Source organism: Gavia stellata, chromosome 16 (assembly GCF_030936135.1).
Source record: "Gavia stellata isolate bGavSte3 chromosome 16, bGavSte3.hap2, whole genome shotgun sequence".
Taxonomy (NCBI): domain Eukaryota; kingdom Metazoa; phylum Chordata; class Aves; order Gaviiformes; family Gaviidae; genus Gavia; species Gavia stellata.
The window spans coordinates 4,078,763-4,100,170 of NC_082609.1; the positions used below are offsets into that span (position 1 = coordinate 4,078,763).

At 42.0% G+C, this 21,408-nt stretch overlaps 1 protein-coding gene across 6 annotated transcripts in view; it reads right to left on the reverse strand.

Moving 5' to 3' along the window:
* Positions 1–13,900: 13,900 nt before the first annotated feature.
* Positions 13,901–21,408, reverse strand: part of LOC104254783 (core histone macro-H2A.1) — a 47,306-nt gene continuing 39,798 nt past the window's right edge. For all 6 annotated transcript variants that reach the window (XM_059825560.1, XM_059825559.1, XM_059825556.1 and 3 more), the window contains 2 exons: positions 19,224–19,398; positions 13,901–14,631 (listed from right to left, as the gene is read on the reverse strand). In XM_059825560.1, the coding sequence (XP_059681543.1) occupies positions 14,466–14,631; positions 19,224–19,398 (341 nt within the window). In that variant the 3' untranslated portion in view covers positions 13,901–14,465. The remainder of the gene's footprint in view (positions 14,632–19,223; positions 19,399–21,408) is intronic.

The window sequence follows — 21,408 nt, forward strand, 5'->3', positions numbered from 1 at the left end:
GGCATAAACTATTGCTTGGAGAGTAAAACCCCTCCCTCCTTGGAATAAGTTTCCTTATTTTCTTGCAGGTGTGTGGATGGAATGTGGCAATTCTTGCTGTCTTCTAGTGTAAGGTGTAGGGTGATCCAAAGAAAGCATATGGTATGCTGTTAGTCTGAGAAGAACAAGATCAGAAAATCTCCCCTATGGAAACACTGCCTTTGTCCAGGGTGTTTTGCCAGGCAGCATAACCTGACTCTATTGAAAGAGTTGAATTACTGTTACATAGCTTTAAAAACATAGTATCATACTATACATATAATTTGAGGCTGTTTTTAATAAGCATGCTCTCTAGCCTGTGGTTCCTTCTGGTTTGAATGTTCTCAACTTTTTGGTCAAATAAATAACAGCTTAGAACAGTATTTTTAGGAAAAGATGATGCTTGGTGATGGCTGGGGATTCTGTGGCTTTCACTGCCCTTCAGATGGCTTGGACTAGTGTGTGTACTTTTCAAGAAAACAAACAAAAAAAAAGAACAACTTGAAGGTTTTAGCTGAAACACCGTCCAAGACAACTCACAATTTTCCTTTGATTGTGTTAGCTGATGTGAGGGTTTTTCTTTTTTCTGAATAAAACTGGAATTTCTGAATCTCTGTACACCTCCCCCTAGATTTTTCTTCTTTATTTTTTCATACTCTGTTTTTTTCTTCCTCCTTGTTGCTCATTCTTTCGTTTCTCTGTGTGTTCCACTGTTTATTCCTGTTTTGCTGCTTCCCTTCCCAGTTCTTCTGCAGTTCAAAATTACCTTGTCTTGAACAGTTCCAACCAGTCCTGGCAAAAGTCTGCTCCTTGTCAAATTATGCTCTTGATCCAATGTTGGGATCACATCTGATCCCAAATGTGGGATAACTTTATAGAAAGGCTGGAGAAGAGGAGGTGGCAGGAAAGCTTGGCGAAGTGTGCCATGGCAAGTCCCAGGACCCCTGCTTTAGTTCAGGCTTATTTCCACGGGGCTATCGACAGCCAATGGAGGATGATGAGGTGTGAACGAGAGCTGGAAGAAACCATGCAGAAAACACAGCACAGTGTCTCAAATCTAGAAATGGAAGATGAGTCTGTATGCTTTAAACTTATAGGAGGTACCTACTCAAGGCCTGGATTTTATTATTTGAATTTTCTTCAAATGTAGCTGGGGGTGGGGAAATGACTGAGCTTATGAAGGTGGTACCAGAGAGGTCCTTACCAAGGAGTATCTGCAGGTTTTTGGCTGATTCCCATGGGCTTGTGGATGAGGTCATTGTTTTGCTGAGGAAGCTGGAAATGCAGGAGGCTTCTTCCTTGTGCCAGATCCTCTGCAATCCCCTCTCTCCTGTCTGCTGGACTCTCCACAAATTGGAAGACAAGAACCACCAAGAACTACTCGTAGTGATGTGGGATTTACAGTTGTGAAGGATGACTAAAGTCCTGAGATTTCCTCTTTGCCTTTTCTGCCCAATTTATGCTTCCAGACAAATCCATTGCTTGACTGTGCTGTCACCTCCCCTCAGTCCCCACTTCCTGGCTGCAGCTCAACTCTGGATTTTTAGGAAGAAAAATGTTCTTCGGGCCTAAAGACAGTGAAGAACTGCATTGATTTACATGGCCTGAGATAATGGCCTCAGGCTGTCCTTTGAGATTTTCTGTATTTCTTTCATTACTTCCCAAATGCCACTCAGGTTCCTGCAAACTGAACCATCAATGGTACTATACCAATGTCATTAACTTTGAATTAAAACTTTTTTCATAAACTTTATCAGTGATGTGGACATCTTGGAAGTTACAGACTATGAAGGAGGTAATCGTCTGTGGGAAAGGCTGGCCGATGCTATTTCATTAGCCGTCTGGCTGCGAGATCCTGATTGTACTACTTCAGACAGTTTTTGAAAGACTGCTGAAGATGTAGATGTTTAAATGATAATTAATAACAGTATTCATCTCAGTGATTGTCTTGGCGAAACTCTTTAACACTAGCTTTCAAAAAAGCTCTGCCATTTAAAACTTTCATTTTAAAGAGAAAAATGCTTTTAAAGTTCCAGATTTAGAAGCTTTTACAGAGCTTAATAAAAATTCACTTTTTAGGCAAAGCGCAGTTGACAGCTGTATTGGTACTGATGGCTTCTATTTAAAAACACGGTCCTTCTGTTTGCTGCATCTTGCAGCTGCTGAGATTCTTTGTCTTGCTTCCTCCAAGTTTCTCTTACCATCTCAGAGGCATTGGAGAGGCGGGCCAAATGCCTTCAACACCACCAATGGAGAGAACTTGATTTTAGTCTCACATGACTCAGCTCTTTGTATTGATGTGGGAAGGATCTGGACAAGTACCAGAGGTGCTGGGAAGAAGATGCTCTGTAATGCACCTGGTAAATGGGATGGTCAAACACTCCACTGTGCTTTACAAACTATCACTAGATATGTAGGTGGCAGGGTGGCCAAGCGCACCGGGCCTTTGCGTAGGAGAAATATACCCTTAATCCTTACCCCCTGCCCTGCGACCAGCCTACCAGGTAACTGGGCAAAGTACTCCAATATAAACTTGTTGGGACAGAGGTGACTGGTTATTTTTAAGTTGCATATTTCCTTGAACAATAAGGTCCTATAGAGACAGTAATGACAGTGCTGTGGGGATCCTGCTAAAGGTTGTTGGGTTTGGACTGGCATTCAAAGCACAGATAAGCAAGAGCAAAATGATAACCAGAGTAAGATTATTCCAAGAGAATAATTTAGGGAAAAAATGCACTAATGAATTTACTGGGTAAAACATCTGTCTGGAGAGTCTGGGATCTGGCTCATCCTGCTGTCCCATTCCTGGATGCCCCTTGCTTCTAGGAAGAAATGAGCAAAGGGAAGAAAAGGAAATAAAAAAGTTAATCTCTTGCCTAACTAGTAGCTGTATCTCTTTACCAGCTTAGCACTTCTGGGCCATATATTCATGTAGGTACCCCAGTTGTATTTCTTTTTATGTGTATTGACTTAGTGGAGTGCAAACATGTTAAAAAGTTCACTTTCTCCTTTATACGAGTCTATAAAAAAGCTCTTAAAATGGAGTCATAGGGTTTCAATGAGACAAATGAATGATCAGCCAAGACCTAACAGTCCTTTCCGATGGATTAGGTGCTTTAGTGTGAGAAATTTTAAGATGCTAATCAGCCTGGAGAGTTTTCATGCCTCCAGTACTATGTAGTGACACAAAATATTGCGATGCCTCCAAGTTATAATGGAACAGGCAAGTAGATACAGTAATAGGTATCACTCGTGATATTTGATTCCAGTTAAAACTACTTTTTCAAAAGTCTCTAGGCAGCAGAGATTTCTTATGCATTTATGGGAATTTGAGTAAAACTAAACATACACACACTAGCTTGGAAATTTTTCTAACAGCTATTTGGACACAGTAATGTACAGAAATAATTGTAAACACATGCACAAGTAGATCAGTGTGTGTTTTCAGTGCCTGCTTTTAGGAGAAATAACACATTAACATTTTCTGAATTTTGCAAATGCACTGCAAAATTGCAGCTCAATAAACTTAACTTTATATGTTCTTCTAAACTGATGACACCAGTATAATACCAAGATGTTTTCCAGTTGGGATTTAGGAAGACGTGACAGAAGCGTTCATAATAGGACATTTCAGCACAAATTTTAACTCACACGGAGTTGATCAAAAATCAGCTTTCCAGCAAGGAATGTATCTGTTTACAAGACTTACTGTGGAAGGGATCGATCCCACTGCCAGAGTAGTAAACCACACATTGCTGCAATAGCACAGAAGCAGGTTGCAGTTTACCAGAAGGAATCACTTACTGTACAGAGCTGTTACATTTTATTTCTGTACACTTGGAAATTTTGAGTTATGTCCTGTCACTTACATTTGCAGGCATGCAAGTGCTGTGTTGATATTCTGTGTTAGTCACTGAGATCACAAACATGATCAGTCACTGAGAAAAGAACAAACAAAAGTAGGATATTTCATCTGCATTTTTTTCGTAGGAGTGGTATTGTTGTGGGAGATAAAGAGCAAAACTGAAGTGTTTGAAAATGCTCCCCAGGATAGCTCTCTTTCTACAGGTTCACTGAGCATCAAATGGATGCACCTGAGCTAGTGCTGAAATGTGCATACGATGCAGGCTGGAAATGGTTAACTAATAGCATGGGGCTAGGAAATCGGCAATCATCCCTGGCACAACTGCTTCAGGAATTGTGCCAGGAAGCAGTAGCTGAAAGCCTCACTAAAGCAACAGGACAACACTATTAAATGCCTGGTGTCTTAAATAGTTGGTAGTTTGTCAAGGTGACATGCTTGTGGTCTTTATTGAAGTGCAAGCTGAAGAGACATCTCTGTTATTTATAGAAACGGGTAACCAATGCAGTTTGTGAGTGTTTATGTTGTCATTACAAGAACAAAATGTTATCTGTATAATTACAAACTTATATTCTGATAGGGATTCTTATTTAAGCCTGTTACATGCTCCAGCAAAGCAGAAAATCCCTTACTGAGCACCGTTAATAATGGAGCATTAAGAATACACTGTTTTCTTTTCTTGCTTTATATATATCTATTTATTTTTAAAACAACTGGGTTTTGGTGCTTTCTAGGATTTCTCTCCCGGGTGCTGGAGAGATCTTTTCCCTGGACCTGGCTACAAGAAGGAATGTCTTTACAACCATTTCTGGTAATGTTCCCTATGCCTTGCTGGGACCAGCCTGCGCCCACCCACTCTGGTCTGCAGCAGGGACTGGGACAGGGATTTAGGTTGGTGATGGAGTGAGGGGAGTTTCTTAGCTCTAGGGAAAGTGCATGACCCAGCAGAGGCTGATAATATTCAGAAATTTCTCTCTGTAAGGATTAAACTGAACTTTCTTGTGGAGAAATGCATGATGTGATGTCAGAAGACTAAAATACCTCTAATTTCCCCCCAGCAATCTTAGTAGTAGAGCCCAGTGAGATGGGCATGTTCTCAGGGATGTCCCAAGCATGGACTCCCACCTAGGTAGTGATGGTGGCGATCTCCTGGGAGGAGTCCTTGGGGGTGCAGAGGATTTTTCAGGCTGTGCTGATGTACGTGGTCCTTGTGGCTGCTCGGGAGGCTCCTCCAGCAATATCTGATGGCCTCAGCCACCTGAGCTTGCAGAGTGCTGGGCTGCAGACCCAGCCCTGCCCTCTCCAAATCTGGGGAGTTAAAGGTGCAGTATCCTAGTGTACAGACCTGCAAAGAGTTTGGGAAATACAAAATAACACTTTGAAATGAAACGGGAAGGTGTGTGAACCCCACAAAAGGAAGTAGGTGAGAAGGAAGGCAGGAGGGAAGGACAGATGGGGTAACTCCTGGCAACTGAGCCTTCCTGAGGCAACCCCGCTCCCTGGGCAGAACCTGCCTGGCTGCTCCTTCCGCTGCTGCTTGCGCGCAACAGATGCATTGGCAGAATAGAAATGGCCACTATCGATCAGGCTTTTCTTGTTGAGCCACTGGGAATTTGTATGTGGAAAGGTTGTGGAACTGGTCTTCCATTTAGTGCTGTGTCTAGCTGAGATATGGTCAGACAGGTAAGAGGGGAGCAATCTGAGGAACCTGGTTGCCTACAGGGATTCCCATGCTGCAGAGCCCTGTAGTTGGAGGGTGGTTTAGCAGGCTAACCCCTACCTACTCAACTTAATGCAGTTTGCTGCTAGGATGAATGGATGCATCTCCCCATGCTGTGGGAAATGAGCTTGTCTCTCCAGTTTTGTTAAGGCACAGCAGTAAATTAAGCAGTGGAAAAAGAACGTGGAATCAAACCCTTTCCTGAGCTTGGCACTTGCAGAACTGGTAAGTGTAACATTATCATTATGTGGTTTTATTATGGACACGTGCACAGTTGGATTTAAAGGCCAGTGGCTAGACCGAGCAAACGTTAGTGTGGATGAGAGGAGGGAGAACATGTATTTTTTTTGTGCCAGTACAAAGGATGACTGGTTACACCAGCAACAGCTGCAGTGCACTTGAAACTGTGGAAGACCAGCTGATTCTTACCGTGCTTCCCCAGCCAACTGGCAACACCTGAGACCTGCCAGGTAAAAACCAGGCTCTGTGCTTTGTCCAAGTCATTAGAGCTCCACTTGGAGAGAAGTGAGCAAGGAACAAGCTTTGCTTCACTGCTTAAAGAGTTACTCAAGAAGAAAAAAACATACCTGGAAGAAATATTTCAGTCCAAAGTAATATTTACTTGGGTGCTTAAAACTTTGTAAAATGCCCTGAAGGTCACAAGCCATTCATCCTGCTGTGTATTTCTCTTTAAGAAGGTGCTTGTAAGTACTACTGGAACACATGTGTGATGAGGGGTTGCCATGGCAAACAGGTTTTGGCACTATTTAAGACAGAGTTTTATTGCGCAGCAGAATAAATAAGCATGTTAAAGCCACATACAGTAACTTGTTGGCACATACATTAATGCTCCCAAGGGCTGCAATAACTTAAGCACCCTCCCTTTAAACATTTTTCAGCGTTTTTTCTTTTTTATTGACTACATGCATTTAGTATTAGGGCTAGGAATGTCCCATTTCCACCCCCTTTTGAAGTAAGTAATTGAGGCAAAAAAGGAGGACTGTCTAATAAATCATAAAGGGGCATTGTGCACAGACAAGAGGGGCAATTTTCCCTTTCCTAACATACGTGAGGATAAGCCAGTGTGAGACCTGGCTGTGTACTAAATCCTGACTTGCTCCCCCCAGACACAGGAGTAGATTGGTGTGTTTATATTTTTGATGGAGCCTGAATAATCAGAAATAGTTTCACACCATTTTCTGCAGTTTCTCTCTTGCTCTTTTGTGCCAAGCCAGTCTTCAACCACATCACAGCACCGAGCTAGTTACTTCAGCTTCAGTCATTTTATGAACCACCTGTTCTGTTCCCAGTTTGGCTCCCAGTTCATACCAGTGAGTCCTGTCAGGTCTGGAAACGTTTCCAGCTTTGTGGAAGTGCTGCAGGGAGGCAAGAGGCAAATCTGTGCCTGTAAGAGGGCTCAGGTTTGTGGTGCTCTTAAAGGTGAACATAAATTACACTTTATAATGAAAGCTCTGGTTTAAGAAGAGTTATTAGTGTATTAGGCTGAGCTTTATTAGCTCAGAGGTTTCGGAGCCATGTGGGAGGTGTGGCACTGGCTCCCTCTTCTGTGGGAAGCAGTAACTTTTCTGGTTTGGAGGACTTTGAAGCTGCCAAAAGCAGGCGAAGCCCACAAAATCTCCCCCATCCCCTCCCAGCTCGGAGACATCAAAGCACAATTAGTGCAGATGTGATCAGATAGCGCCCAGCTGTAAGGCAAGTGGCAGAGCTGCCTCCGCCCCTGGGGAGTGAAGGACTGCCGAGGCGTTCAGCCAGAGCTGGCAGTAATTGTTTCTTGTTTAAAACTGGGGAATTGGTGAGTGCGATGGACCTAATTCTCTTTGTTTTATCGGTGGGTAAGGAAGTTGCTGGGGAAGAGCGACAGAAAGTACATCTCACCCCAAAAGACTGCAGTCAGTGCTGCCTCCCATTATACTCGGAAGAAAAATCTGTTTTACATATTCCCTATGGTTTTAGGATGAAAGCTGTAATGTAGTTTACTCTTAGGGCCCTTTTTGCCTCTTGCCCCATTGCCAAGATGACCCCACAGCCTTCAGCGAGGTTGGGCTGATAGTCAGAGCTACTTGTCTCTCCTAAACTTTCCCGTACACTCAGCAATTGCTGGAGTGTGCTCAAGCCTCATGAAATGGGGGAGGAAAAAAAGAAGTTGATTGTTTTATGAAACGTACATGTTAGTAATATTGCATACTGATAGGTTGATTATGAATTACAATTTGCTGAATAAGAGAATTCACAAGGGAGGGATAGTGCATGGAGAGAGTAAGGAAAGAAAAAAGGAGAGAGGTGATTTTTATGCCCATAAAGGAGTCTCCCGGGCATAACTGGAGCTGAAGACCTACCATTTCCTTCTAGCTGTTTGGATTTGCTTGCAATTAAAGCCTAGTGGAGCTGTCAGGGGCTGTTGACAAATATATTATAAGCAACTTAAGTTAAGCGAAAGTTACTTAAAATTAATCCATCCCTGCACAATATTCCTGTTTCACTTCAGAAGAATGTGCCAGGAGGAATAAGTACAATCCTGACCATGTTCGGAGAACCTCCTCAAGGTGGAAATTTGCAAATAGGGCTACTGTAGTATGTAATGAGAAGCTGCAGGGCTTTCAATTATCCCACATAGTCTGTCTCTTTGCAACTTGACTGACAGCTAATTATGCTGGTGCCATTTTTTTGGCAGTGGAATTTAATCTCCCAGATGGAAAGCAAATCAATCTGCCCATCGCTGCAGCTGAGGCATACTTTGGCTCAACTTTAATTTATTCTCCTAAGCCTAAGAAGGCTAGTCATTTCAAGGTACAAAAATATCAGATTTCTTCTGTTAACCAGGCTGGTGAAAAAGTGTGGAAGAGTTGGGATTTCGTAGGCTACGCAGTGAAATATTGTTGCTCCTTCCTTTTGTATTAGGAAACAGCACTATCATCTCCCCTTGATTCCTGGTTGTGGAATCTGACAAGGAAGAAGCGTTTATGAGCGGGTTGCTAGTGATAATGGTTAAACATGAGTTGTGGAGGCATTAAGTAGGATTCTATGGAGGAATGAACTAAATCTCTGAAGAACTTGACACAAAAAGGAATTGGTGGCAATTTTCAAGCACTTCAGCCAGCGTGCAATAGCCCGGTTCCCATTGGGTTTCACGCCGGGGATATAAATACAATCCTTCTACTTACCTGTGCTCTTCAGGCCTATCAATTATGCTGCTGCGTCCAAGTTGCTGTTACAACTTTAGGTATTACTGTCCTCTGTAAAACTGTCATAGAGCAGCATATGTGACTAGTTACCGCAGGCTACAGACCTGATCTTCAAGTACCCGGGCACCTGCAGCTCCTGCAATGCTATTTTTTCAGGCTAGAAAACCCAATTTTAGCTAGGATCAAGGGGAAGGGAGCTCACAAAAACTTAGTGTTAATGAATGCTGGAAAATTGGAGCCTTATTTTTCTGCAAACTTCTGCCAGTTTGGCTAATGCTGTTTCTGCCTGCATATGGTCCCTATGTCTTGTCTGTGTGTTATCTTCCCTTTTGGGGTACTTTCTCTAAGAATTCTTAATCTCTTAGATTGTTGGATGTAGGTACTCTGTTTTCTGGAGGGTTTACTAATAGAAGGGTTCCTGACTCCCCTTTTTACCGAAAAAAGCATTTCTAAAAGTGCTTTGCTCACACCTCATGACTCAGATTCCAGTCTTCCTCACACTTGTACAAAACCACAGCCATTTTACTGACTCTTCCTTAGTACATCTGGAGGAGGAAAGATTACAACTCTCCTATCTATCTATTAATACCCATCTCTTTATATTTTCATATATTATGCTTATAACTCTGATGCTGCCCTTAATGAGCCCTTCACTGATGTTTTATAATTATGATGAAATCTTGTATGTAGAAGCATTTGTTCATGACAAATCTCTGGAGAACAGATGTTCTGACGCTGTCCCATCAGAGCATTTGTTACCATGCTGCATGTCGTATTTCTGCAGTGTGATAGTTTAGAGGGAGCCTATGCAATGCCCTCTCAATTTGTAGCAAAGAGATCATTCAATAGATGATTGGAGTGCTAATTGATCTATCTGCAGGAAGAATGATCAATACCTGGTGAAAAACAGTGCAGGAGCAACTGAATGTGGGCTTGGAAAGTAACATCCTGTGTGTCTCGTAGCTGAAGTTTGAGCTTATAATGCCACTTAAAGATTCTAGCTGCAGGCATTTCTTTGAAAATGTACATGTAGCAAATGGAAATCCAACATAATCTGGAAATAACCAGCTAAATGGAGCATTACGAGGAAACCCACCATTCTCGCCAGATGTCAGGCCTGTCTTTGTAAAGTGCTGTGAAATATTGGCATGTCCTAATGGCCAGAAAATAGAACCTCTTTCAGTGCACCCTTGCCAGCAGGGCTTGCTTTACCCAGGGGATGAGTTTCAGAGCATGGTTGTAAGAATGAGGCGTAAAGATGGACACCACTTTCAGGGTAGGGATGTGGGGCAGGCGGGGAGGCTCTGGGGCTCTCTAGGTGGAAGCGATGGTTTGAACTCATACCCATGGGCAATCAGCACTGGCCATAAGGCCGTGGAGAAGTGTGCTGGTGGGGAGGGACCAAATTTAGTGCACGGACAGCTGCATTAGTGGTTAGTTTCTAGATGGTTTAAGAGTTATTCATCAAAAATTAGGTTATTTTTAAAAATAAATCCATAATTTATTAGTCTTAAACAATTAGAACAATTATTTGTTCTTAATGATCCTAGAAGTTTAAATACTGATGACAAAACCCACAGTGGAAGATCTAAGCCCGCTGAGCCAAATGCAAGGACTGCAGTGCAGTCCTGCCTATCGCTTGTCTGAAGGCAGGGGGCAATGGGGTCACCAGGCTGCAAACGGGGATCAGAACGGGCGAAGTCTTAACCATATTTCCGTAACTCCTGTCAGGGTTGGTCCTTGCTCTGCCACCTTACTTTTACTCATGCCCCAATCTCTGTTGCAGGGTGGTGTACCTCTGAATTTGCCAAAGCGCTAAATCCAGACTTTCAAAATGTTGACATCCAGAAAGGAGCTGAAGGAAATGCAGAAGGATTTGTTACTGAATCTTAAATTAATTGGGAAGTACGGAGGGTTGATTTCAGTGGAATGTAATGTGAGACTGAAAGTCTAACCTGTCCATCAGTGCACTAATCACCCAGAAGACACATCCGCATTACCGTTAGCAAATAATCTGCTCTTCCCAAGTTGTTTTAGGAAAGTAAAGGTTACACAAATGTTGTTCATTGCTCCCATTTTTCAGGATTAAAAAAATGGACTTCAGGAAACAAGGATTCAAAGAGGCAGATGAGCTACAGCCTGATTAGGAACTCTTCCTCTTCAGGGGGGAAATGACCCCAAACTTGCTTTTTTTTTTTTTTTTTTTTGCTTCCTTCCTCTCTGGAGCACAGTAATGTTTCTGTCAGCAGCTAATTGTGGCTATAACCCAGCCTGGCAACCTGACTGTGAATGGGGCAGGGTAATTACACCAGCTCAACACATCCTACAGGCTGACAACTTCGAATGAGAAAAGCTTCAGGGGGATGATGGGCTGTAAAATCAGAGGGAACTTCTAAAGTGACACAATTTGATGTACCCTAAGGACAGTATTACAATGAATTTTCTCTTCTACTGTGGAAAAAGTCAGTGGATTAAAAGCAGAATATTAGTAGAGAGTGGGATTTGTAATAGTGAATTGAAAATGTGATTGGCCACAAAATGCTTTTAACCTTTTAAAGTACTGAAACAGTTAGAGAGAATGACTATTTTAACTGTTCTTTTCAGATAAGATCTGTAATGGACTTACCAATAAGAACAAGCTGTAAAGGCACTTTCACTGAGACTTTCCATCCATGGCCTTCCCAAAGTGCGATTAATTTATTTTTTTGCAAGTGGAGCTTGCGTGTTCAGCTACAAGCAGCAAAATGCTAGGGAGATTCCCAAAGTCATGTTGTCTTGGCCGCAGTGCATGTTAGCAGAATTTCTTCTGTTTTTCTTGTTATGCATGTAACCTGATATGTTACTTTTTAGGTTCTTGAATATATGCCATAATCTACTTGGGCTGCCCCATGTGGCTGAGTTCCAGCTTGTTCTGGGATCCCTGGCTTTCCTGACAGAGCCTGCTGGATTTCAGGACATCGGAGCAGCATTCTTCAGGCTGTGGGAGACATGGGTGAACACTGAGTGAGAGGCAGGGCTGTGTCGGACCCTGGCTCGCTCCTCCAGGCAGACTCACCTTGCTCCAAGTGCGGTGGGTTCAAGACCACTTGTGGCACAGGCTGGGTCAAAGCAACAGAATCACAGTATTCCCTGAACACATGGAGGGTTTATGGGCTTTTGAATGAATAAGAGGAGGATGCTCTGGTATTTGTACAAAGAGAATACAGAGATGCCCCTGTGAGACTAGCTTCAATGCTGCAAATGGTTTTACACAGGTGCACAACATGGGCCATAGTTATGAGTGAGAATGAGAAGAGAGACCTTGTGGAAGCCCTTGGACTGTGGCCTTGCCCACTGTGGGAAGCAGAGCATTTTCCTTGTTCAAGGCAGTGTAAAAAATCCTTGATAACTGTTTTTGGTCACACTGGGACATGGGGCTGAGCTCAGATTCTCATCAGGTGGGAGATGTTCATGGCCCTCTTGCAAAAGGACCTGAAGCTGAACAAAGCAAATGGCACAAGCAAACCCAGTGAAATCAGTGGAGCTATTTATGGAGCCAGCAGCTGAATAAGCAGATGAGATGTGATGTGAGGCGAGAAGAAGCAAGTCCATGCGAGTTGAATTACAATATAGTTTGCTTTGGGATTTTCTAGTTGAAAGACAGAGGTTGACCCAGCATGGTGTAACAGTGTGAAAGATGGCTTTATTAAATGCCATTGGAGGCTGTACTTTTAGCTACTTTGAAAATACTTGTGGACATACACATCTTTTTTTCTGTTGCTGACATTCAAATTTTGAGACTTTAAAAAAAGTGAGAGTTTATACAGTATAGGAAATTCTACAGTGCAAAGAGACCAAGCAGCTGTTATCTGTACACTCATTCTGAAGTGCACATTCCTTCCATGTTAAAAAACACCTTCTCTGCTGAAAAAATTAGGGGCCTTCTTGCACCAAGAGTTTCCTCAGGTACCTGCTCATCCAGGCTTTTTTCTATTTTTCAATCCTTTTAGTGACACCTAGTGAAATTTGTGGAAAGTGCAGTTTCAGTTTTCTTTAACTGTAAGAATCAGTGCAACTGCAGGAACACACACTTAGCAATTAAATGCTGAAGTACTGCACCTTATTTTGTTTACTGCCACTTGAACTGCTGTCTTTGAAGAATGCTATCAGATGCATTTTTGGCCACTTAAAATTTTTAAGTCTGAGCCCATAGTATGGTCAAACGCCTTATGTGTTTGAGGCACAAAAGTAATGTAGTGTTTCTTCCTTTTAACTTTGTATGTGTTAACACTTATTTTAAATTTTGTCTTGTTGTTGCTGCTGTTGGTCCTCTCCAGCAGTCCACTTGAAAGCTGCAAGTATCTGGACTTTAGACAAAAACCCCAAACTCTTGCAGGAGCTTAAGCTACACCTTTTTAATATTTGGTATTCCTGAGCTTACCAAAAAGTCAGTCCGAGTTGGCCCACTCACTGCTCTGGCTCAATCCTGGAGTGGATGTGAAGCCCTCTTTCATCAGCAAATGAAGTTTTCAACAGAGATGGAAAACGTATGCCTACTATCTAGAAAGTAGGCTCAAGACTTCAAAGGAAGAGCTTCCTCTTCAGAGCGAGCATTCATATGCAATAGCTTTTGAATGTGTAACCTCTGCTTTCTCAAAGTACAAAAACGAGTGGCTTCTGTAAAGGTTTATGTTGGTATGGATTTCAGCTGTGCAAATGATATGGCAACCAATGCAAACTGGGCTCATAAATATTTGGAAAAAATAGAAAATGGCTTCAAACAGGCCAATATTAAATGACTGGAAGTAGTTCAAAAAATCCTAGGCCTTGCTTGATCTAAAAGGCTTCATACCTCCCAAACTGAACAGCCAATTAAGTCAGATATTCTGAACTGGAGGATCTGAAGCACCACCTGGGAAGTCTGAATGCTCACTGGAGAAGGACCTGACTGTGGGTGTCACTGGGCATGCACACATCCAGCCAGCCCAGCATCTCCAAATGCATTTCCAGGCCGCTGGTTCAGAAGATCCGGTGTTTCACCATCCCTCTGACAGCTAACTCTGCACAATTTAGAAAATGAAGGCTTAAGGGAAAAATTAATTCAAGTATACCAACAGCAACAGTTCAAACATTTTACTAAATCAATTCACACAATTTCAAAATTGTAAATATAATTAAGGACAACAGGGTTTCTGTATTTTTTCTTCCAGATTTATCATTAAGACAAGAAACAAACACAAATTAGGTTTATAGCATCTGTTCTTTTAAAAAATGAAAGGAACGCCACTCCATGTATTGATAAAGCACCACAACACAGTTACAAAATAGGGTTGGCCTGTTTCTTTCACAAGTAAAAGACTACATACTCCTAATGGCTTTCTGCTTCAATCCATACTTCATTAAAATAAAACTATAAAATCTCCTAGATTACACTAAGTTCAGACAATGCCTGGTATACAGTGCATTAACAGCAGTAATGCCAACTATCAGTGCCAACATAAAACATTTTAGAAAGTAAAAACAAACAAAAAAACCCCCCAAAACAAGGAAAACAACAAAAACCCCACCTTTATTCCCCTAAATGAGCAAAATTTAAAATAAGGGATGCTCTGCTTCACAATGAGTTAAGGATTTGGGGAGGACGATGGGCAGAAGAGGGGGCTGGTACTGTAGCTTTCTAGGCTTAGTTGGCATCTAGTTTGGCCATTTCCTGCACGTATATCCCTATACTCTCACTGTCAAAGAGCACGAAGTACACCGTCTTGATTGAAGAGGACATTGTTGACACAAAATAGCTGGAGATGGCTTTCAGGATCAGCTGAGCAGCCGTTTGCTTTGGGAAGCCGTTTCTAGAAGGAGAAACAAAAATGAAAGAAAATCAAGACTTGCTGAAGAAGCTTTTGATGGTAGAACCTTGCAGGGAACGCTCAGCCTTTTCTCTACCACAGCACAGTAAATAAATAAAGCTATAAAGGCAGTGTTTACAGTCTGAATTAGAAGCTGCAAACTTGTTTGTTTAGGCAGGACTTAAAAGGTTCAAACAGAAGAAAAGCATTCCCAAAATATGAATACAGAGTCCCCACACATTAATGGGTTGAACCGTACAATATCTGATATGTCAATTATTTAACAGATGAGTAAACCAACAGCCTGAAGTGTTCAGGAAAGCAGCAGATAGATACATTACGAGTTGCAGAGTCAAACCCGTTCTGAAAGCAAACCAACCATTAAAGAAAAATAAAAAGGCATAGAGAACTTGATATAGAAAATGAAGCATGAAAAGACACAAAGTACAAAATGGTTTTACCACTAGTAATGGTTAATAATATAGCACAAAATTAAAGACATTACTTGTACAGCCTTGCTGCAGGCCGAAAAGGAAGAAAGAATGAGCTCTAGTAGTCTGGCAGTGAGAAACAACACGGGCAACACCCTTACCATGTCAAATGAGGTAGAAAAAAATGAAGCAGGCTGAGTGACGGGGAGCAAGTCTGCTCTCCTGGGTCACAGCGAGCCTCGTCCAGATGGCGTCAGTCTAACTTCACTGGGCTCGGGAAGCCCAAGCAGCTGTGTCAGGGCCGAGGACAGACTCAAGGGACTTGATGGCTTTTCTAAGCCAACCCCAGCAACACTTCCAACACTCCTTACAGCCTCTTTAATTACAGGCGGATTCAATGTAAGTACAGCCCTAAGGAAAACATCTTGAAAGACATCTGCCTGGTATCAACCAGAGAGACCTAAAAACCAGAGGCCTTTTTACTCCTCTAGTAATGCCTAAAGAAGAGGCTCCTGCCTCCTTCTTCTGCAAAAGCCACAGACAAACGGAACAAACCTTGCTGCTTTCTCAGATGACAAAACTGTGCATGACTGAATTTCAAAGCTCAGTGCCTAATCTGGGAACCCTCCTTACAAGCTTTTTCAAATTTTTATCTAGAAACCCTTGCCTGAAAGTTTCATCCAATCTTAAAACAAACAGGTCAAGCACAAGTAGAATTGTCTGAACAAAGCCCTGACCTGAACCGTGAGTTTTACAGGTCACGGCAAACTCCTGAAATGACACCTGGTAACCACTTCGAATGTGGCCTAAGCTCTGCTGCGGTATTACTCATGAAGTGCTGCTACCCACCAGACTGTGGTTTCACCCTAGCCAAAGCCTGAGCGCTCCCCGAGCCACGCTGAAGTGCATCGCAGTAATCGGTCTGAAGGTGATGGGACATGATCACTCTGTTACGAGTAGGACCCAAACAGAATTTGAAAAAGCCCATTGAACATCACCTGGTTGCCTGACATGCACTTACAGATACACAATGGTCAATACTCCCTGTTATAAAGTGTGTACTATTAATACTACTAATCATTTACAGATTATGCAGATGGCCGAGTTTCTCAGAGTTTCCTCAGCAATTCGAAGAAGCTGGGCTAAATTCACCTCTGGCACTAACAGGTGCAACATCACGTAGTGTTTGCTCACTGAAGCACCACATACTGATAATAAAACGCTGTTGTACTCTCCCTCTCATTACATGCTGCAAGACACAAAATGAGAAAGGCAACTGCCTGTGTCATGGCCCACTTACTGCACATTACCTTACCATAAAATACACTCCGAGAGCAATTCTGTGGTAGTGCTGCCTGTAATGTGATATTACACATGCTGCCTGAAGATAATGCTCGTGATATTTCAAAAATGATGACATGAAATAGCTCATGCTGTTTCTTTCTTTTCTGAAAATGCCCAATTTTTTCTTGTACTGAAGAAGAAAAAAAAAAAAAAAAAGGAAAAAGCACTGTGAAAAAACCTTTTACTCTTCCAAAGCCAAATGAGCTGGTCAGGGAGAATCAGCTGTGTGACAAGTTAATCAACAGAGAGCATAGTTTTGACATAGGAGCTACTTCCTACTGTCAGCTTACATAGAGAAAAGACACAGACTCAGCATGCCTCCACATCTGATCACTCACTAGTTACTTATGAATGCTGCGTCCTGGCATACACTGAACAGATCTTTGAGGAATTTTGCTCCTCAGCAGGAATTGTCATGCAGGCCAGCATCAAAATCAGGGTATCCAGCATTTCTGAATCGCTCACAGGGGACTCATACAAATTCCACTTTGGTAGTGTTCTAGCAAGGTTGTCGCAACAGGGCAAATGAAAGAAGAGCAGCCTTGTCAAAGGGAGGCATGCACAAAGGGAAGCCGATTAAAGTAAACTGTTTAGGACCACTCTCCCTAAAGAAAGGAAAGAGACAGAGTAGAAAAAATCAGAAGAAAGGTGCTGACCCAATGGCCATGCGTGGGCTGCAAGAAACAGAAGCCTCTTGCGTCCATCTACAGGTCTGAGTTAAATTCTTGTGAAAGGCAGCCTGAGACTTTAGCCAAGCTAGTGTCAATTCAGATGAGAGTCAGAGAATGAAATCCCTGCTCCGAGGATGATTTTATGTTCAATCCCTACCTCTCCTTTCCCTGTTCTCCTGCTGGCCCTACCAGACTGAACTCCAGGCTACCTTTGTACAGCACCCAGCTTGTGCTTTCCACAAGCTGGCCTTAGCTGAGCATCTGGCCCACTGAATGCGACAAGTATGCTATTTTATTTCCCCCTGTGATTTATTTGAACTGCCCTCATGTAATCCCATTCCTCAACTATAAAAGAGAATGAAACTGTTTATGTGGGTTTATTGGGTGATGTCTGCTTGACAGATGTCTGTACTAGAACAGCTGCATACATGTGGTGTCTTTGGCATTTGTTGTCTTTAAAAGCTTTACTTTTATTTTTTTAATGCTTCTGACTTCATAAAAACAAGTGAAGAGTATTGTCAGAATATATTCTGTTCTCTCCAAAATTAATTTATGCTTGAATATCTCTAATTAAGAGAAAGAAGGGAAAATACACAACCTCATATATTTCTCAAGGCCTGTTGATTCCTCTCCATCTTTTAAAAGCACCACTTCAACTGGCTTGAGCGAGAATGATGTGCGCATGCCAAGTTGAGAACTTAGCCACAGATCTTGCCTGCCAGTAACCAGATTTCATAACAGAATATGAATCTCATGATTATTTAGGATTTCATCACCTTCCAACACCAATCAACTACTTCGCAACAAGGTTTGGGAACGGTTCTTTGCTGGGAGCTCTCCAGAAAAGAAAGGGCTCTGTGGAAGATACTTTACATAGTCTCGCTTTAGGCACCTACGTAAACGATTCCATAGTCACTCTGCAGTCCACGGAGGAATAGTTTCTCCTGAAGAGCAATTCAGAGCTTCTCTTTGGACTGACTAGCCTGTGAACCTGACAGCTAATTCAACAGGTTAGTATGAAGCCTCTGTCGTATTTCTCTACCACTCCTCAAAGTTTGCTCATGTTACCTCCTTGAAATGACACCCATGCAAACTAACCTTATTTGGAGCTTTGTCTGATGCAAGTCGCTTAAATTCATTATCCTAGTGAAACTTCTATTTCTTTATTGTCATTCACCCAAAAGCTCAAATAGCACTTCCTGCCCTAGCCCACAGAACATGCAGGGATTAATTTAGTGTTGCAACACGGCACAATGGGAAGAATATTCTTGCTGTGCATCAGCCAACTTCTTTCATGGCAAACTCAAAAGGGGCAGTTGTTCAGCGTTAAATACACAAGCGTGTAATTTAGCCTAGATTTGGCCCTTGGTCTTCATACTGAGCCATCATTACGGGCCAAGTGTTCCAAACCTCCCTCCCCACCTCAAACCCAGGAGCCTCAGATTAAAAGCGCAGTCTGTATTTAGACTCTTAAGAATGTGATCCAACTTTCAAAGGCACTGAGCATCCTGTACAAAGCCAGAGGACCTTAACTTTAGCTTTCAAAACCCTTGGCAAAGGCTTTTAAGGCCATTTTTTTTTTTCTGAAGGAGTCCTATGATGTAAACTCCGTGGAATTCAGCTTATGAGTTTGGGTGAAAGCTTGAAGTGACTCTGCAAATCCTGAGAATCAAGGCACTTCAGGTTTGCTGCTTAAACGAGGGCTAAGCCATGCCTTCCGGCCGTCCTAAGACATGTATTCAGTAAGTTTAATTATGCACTAAAACTAGGTATAATAGATCCCTTTTCTTCGTGTTCTCCTCCACATCCCCAATTTATATGAACAAATTGATAGTCTGAAAAAAGTCTTCTAATATCCTCTTAAAAAGTTCAGTTTATGCTCTTTAACCTATTTGCGTGCTTTAAGATTCTGCAGGGATCACTGCTAGACCTGCCAAAGTCGAACTAGCATTCAGGAGAATACTGCAGGCTCCATGCACAGCTTGAATGAACCTAGAAGAAACGTTTCATTCAGGGAACTGATCTAAACGAACAAGAATAAAGTCAGCATTGTAGCAAGGGGTTTTGTACATGAGAAGGGACTGGAACGTAAGAGATGGACTTAGAAATATGTGACCTATTTGGCATCGGGTTTGTGTAACAGCCTTACCTGCCACTGCCAATTGAAGGAAACGCAATTGATTTCAGCTTCTTTTCATCAGCCAGAGCCAAGCAGTTCTTCACCGTCTTTTCCAGCAGCTCCTCGCATTTGTCCGAGCCCCAACCTGGGCTATTACAGTGGATCACAAATTTCGCAGGCAATCCATGGCCAGCACTGACAACAGCTAGTAAGAATCGAAAGTGAAACGTAATTGCTTTCCTCTCCTTAGGATTAAAAGAGTGCATATGTGATTAAAATAGCAAACAATTGACAGACATTCCTTTAGCCCCTGTGAATGTTTTAGATTACAAACCACACAGCCTTAAAGTATAACAACATGATTACAGAGACTTTGTATTTTCCATTTCCAGCTGCACTTTGCTGTGGTAATTTATAAATCACAGCTATAATCGAGCTTATTTTAGAGAGAGCAGGAATTCATGGCTGACATCAAAGGAAACACATTTATATTGGGGATTGTGCAAACTTGTGTAACGTGTAAGGAGAAAGGCAAGTAACCTGTTAGAATGTAAACCCGTTCAAGGGACGACCTTGCTTTGGTTCAGTTTATTGAAGAGCTACAGAAAGTATCAGGATGCTGGGCAGTCGCACAGAGTTATGACTTCTGTGACCATCAGCTACTCCTGCTAAATACACAGTCTGTTTAGCCAGCTTCTGATCACACTGCAACCCAAAGTGGATCAGTTCAGAGCTATTAGTGCTCTGCAAACTGGTGAGGAAGGCTAGAAAGGAGGTGAATTAAGATTTTTGCTTTATTTCCAGCTTTGTTTCTGAGTAACTGTAAAGAAGACATTTTGTGTGATTTTGAGACTTTGGGCCTGGTCTTATTTGGGCTTTTTCATGTATGGGTCATCCAAGACCACTTAAACAATGCTGGTTTTAGTTTCTCTCTTTCATCCATTCTTGACAGACGGTTGGAGAGGATGCATTTATAGATTCACAATGTTTGATTCACACTGTTTATATACCAAAAGGCAAGGCCTTGTATGTACAAAGAAACGGAGAACTTTTACCACGCTAAATGTCTATTATCACGATACCACCATGGATATGTGGGGACTAAGAGGATGCAGCATAGCCTGCCTACAAACTACTGACAGCCAGGCCTTCTCTCAGCAGGAGAACACATTCTGGGTTCACCACTTCCCATCACAGAGCAACAACAGACTGTGCTCTGCCTGCCAGAGAACAGAAGAGGATCACTGCCATTTCTGAACCCACAGGTCTGTGGTTGCAATTAAAAACTTGTAACTTTGGTTTGTTAAAAAAAAAAAAAAAAAAAAAAAAGAGGGAAGAAAACCACCCTAATCACAAGCTGAGGGAAGAAAAACAGCTAGTCAAAATCTCACAAGAGCGTACACTGAACCTTCATAAAGCATCAGACCCCTAATACACACGCTTTGGGATATAATCATACTTGGCCACAAAAGCATAGGTATAAAGTGGCAGCTTGCGTCTTCAAAAACAATATTAAAAATACCAATAATTAAAAAAAAAAAACCAACAAAGAGATCAGGTTTGTAAAGGTGCTTAGAGGCTAGAAATCCTCTACTCCATTCTGGAATGTTTATAATGCGTTTTGTTATTTAAGTATAGTAGAAATAACTCTTGGAGCACAATCATCACATATGGATACTATCCTGTAGCTGCTGCAGGAAAGAGAAACAGACTTTGTCATATGGCACTCTGACCGGAGGTTAATCAGAAGAGTACATTTTGAAGGACAATGGAAGGACAAGCATTTATGTTCTTAAGGGTTTGTAGATTCTCAACATGTTGAATAGCGTCAGCGTTAGGCAATGCTAATTTGTCATAATGTGCAACTAAAATGTTGGCAGATTCAGAATGCATCATAAATTCAAGAAATATCTATTAAAAGCAGCTGACATATCTCTAGTCAGATGTGAAACGTGGCTAATATCTTCATCCTGAAAGAATAAAATACTGTATTGATATGCGTCACCAACTTTAATAGTTCTCAGGGAGTGTTTTCTAGGGTAGTCACTAATTAACTCATTAGGATTATGTTGAGGACAACTGTTAATTACCAAGAGCAGTTGTCCCTTACTTCAAATGCAAATGCTCTGAAAGGGTAAATAAGTTATGCTTTTGCTGTAGAAAAAGAACGAACCACGGACACATTCTGTGCTAGTTAGAATTATATTCCAGGTAA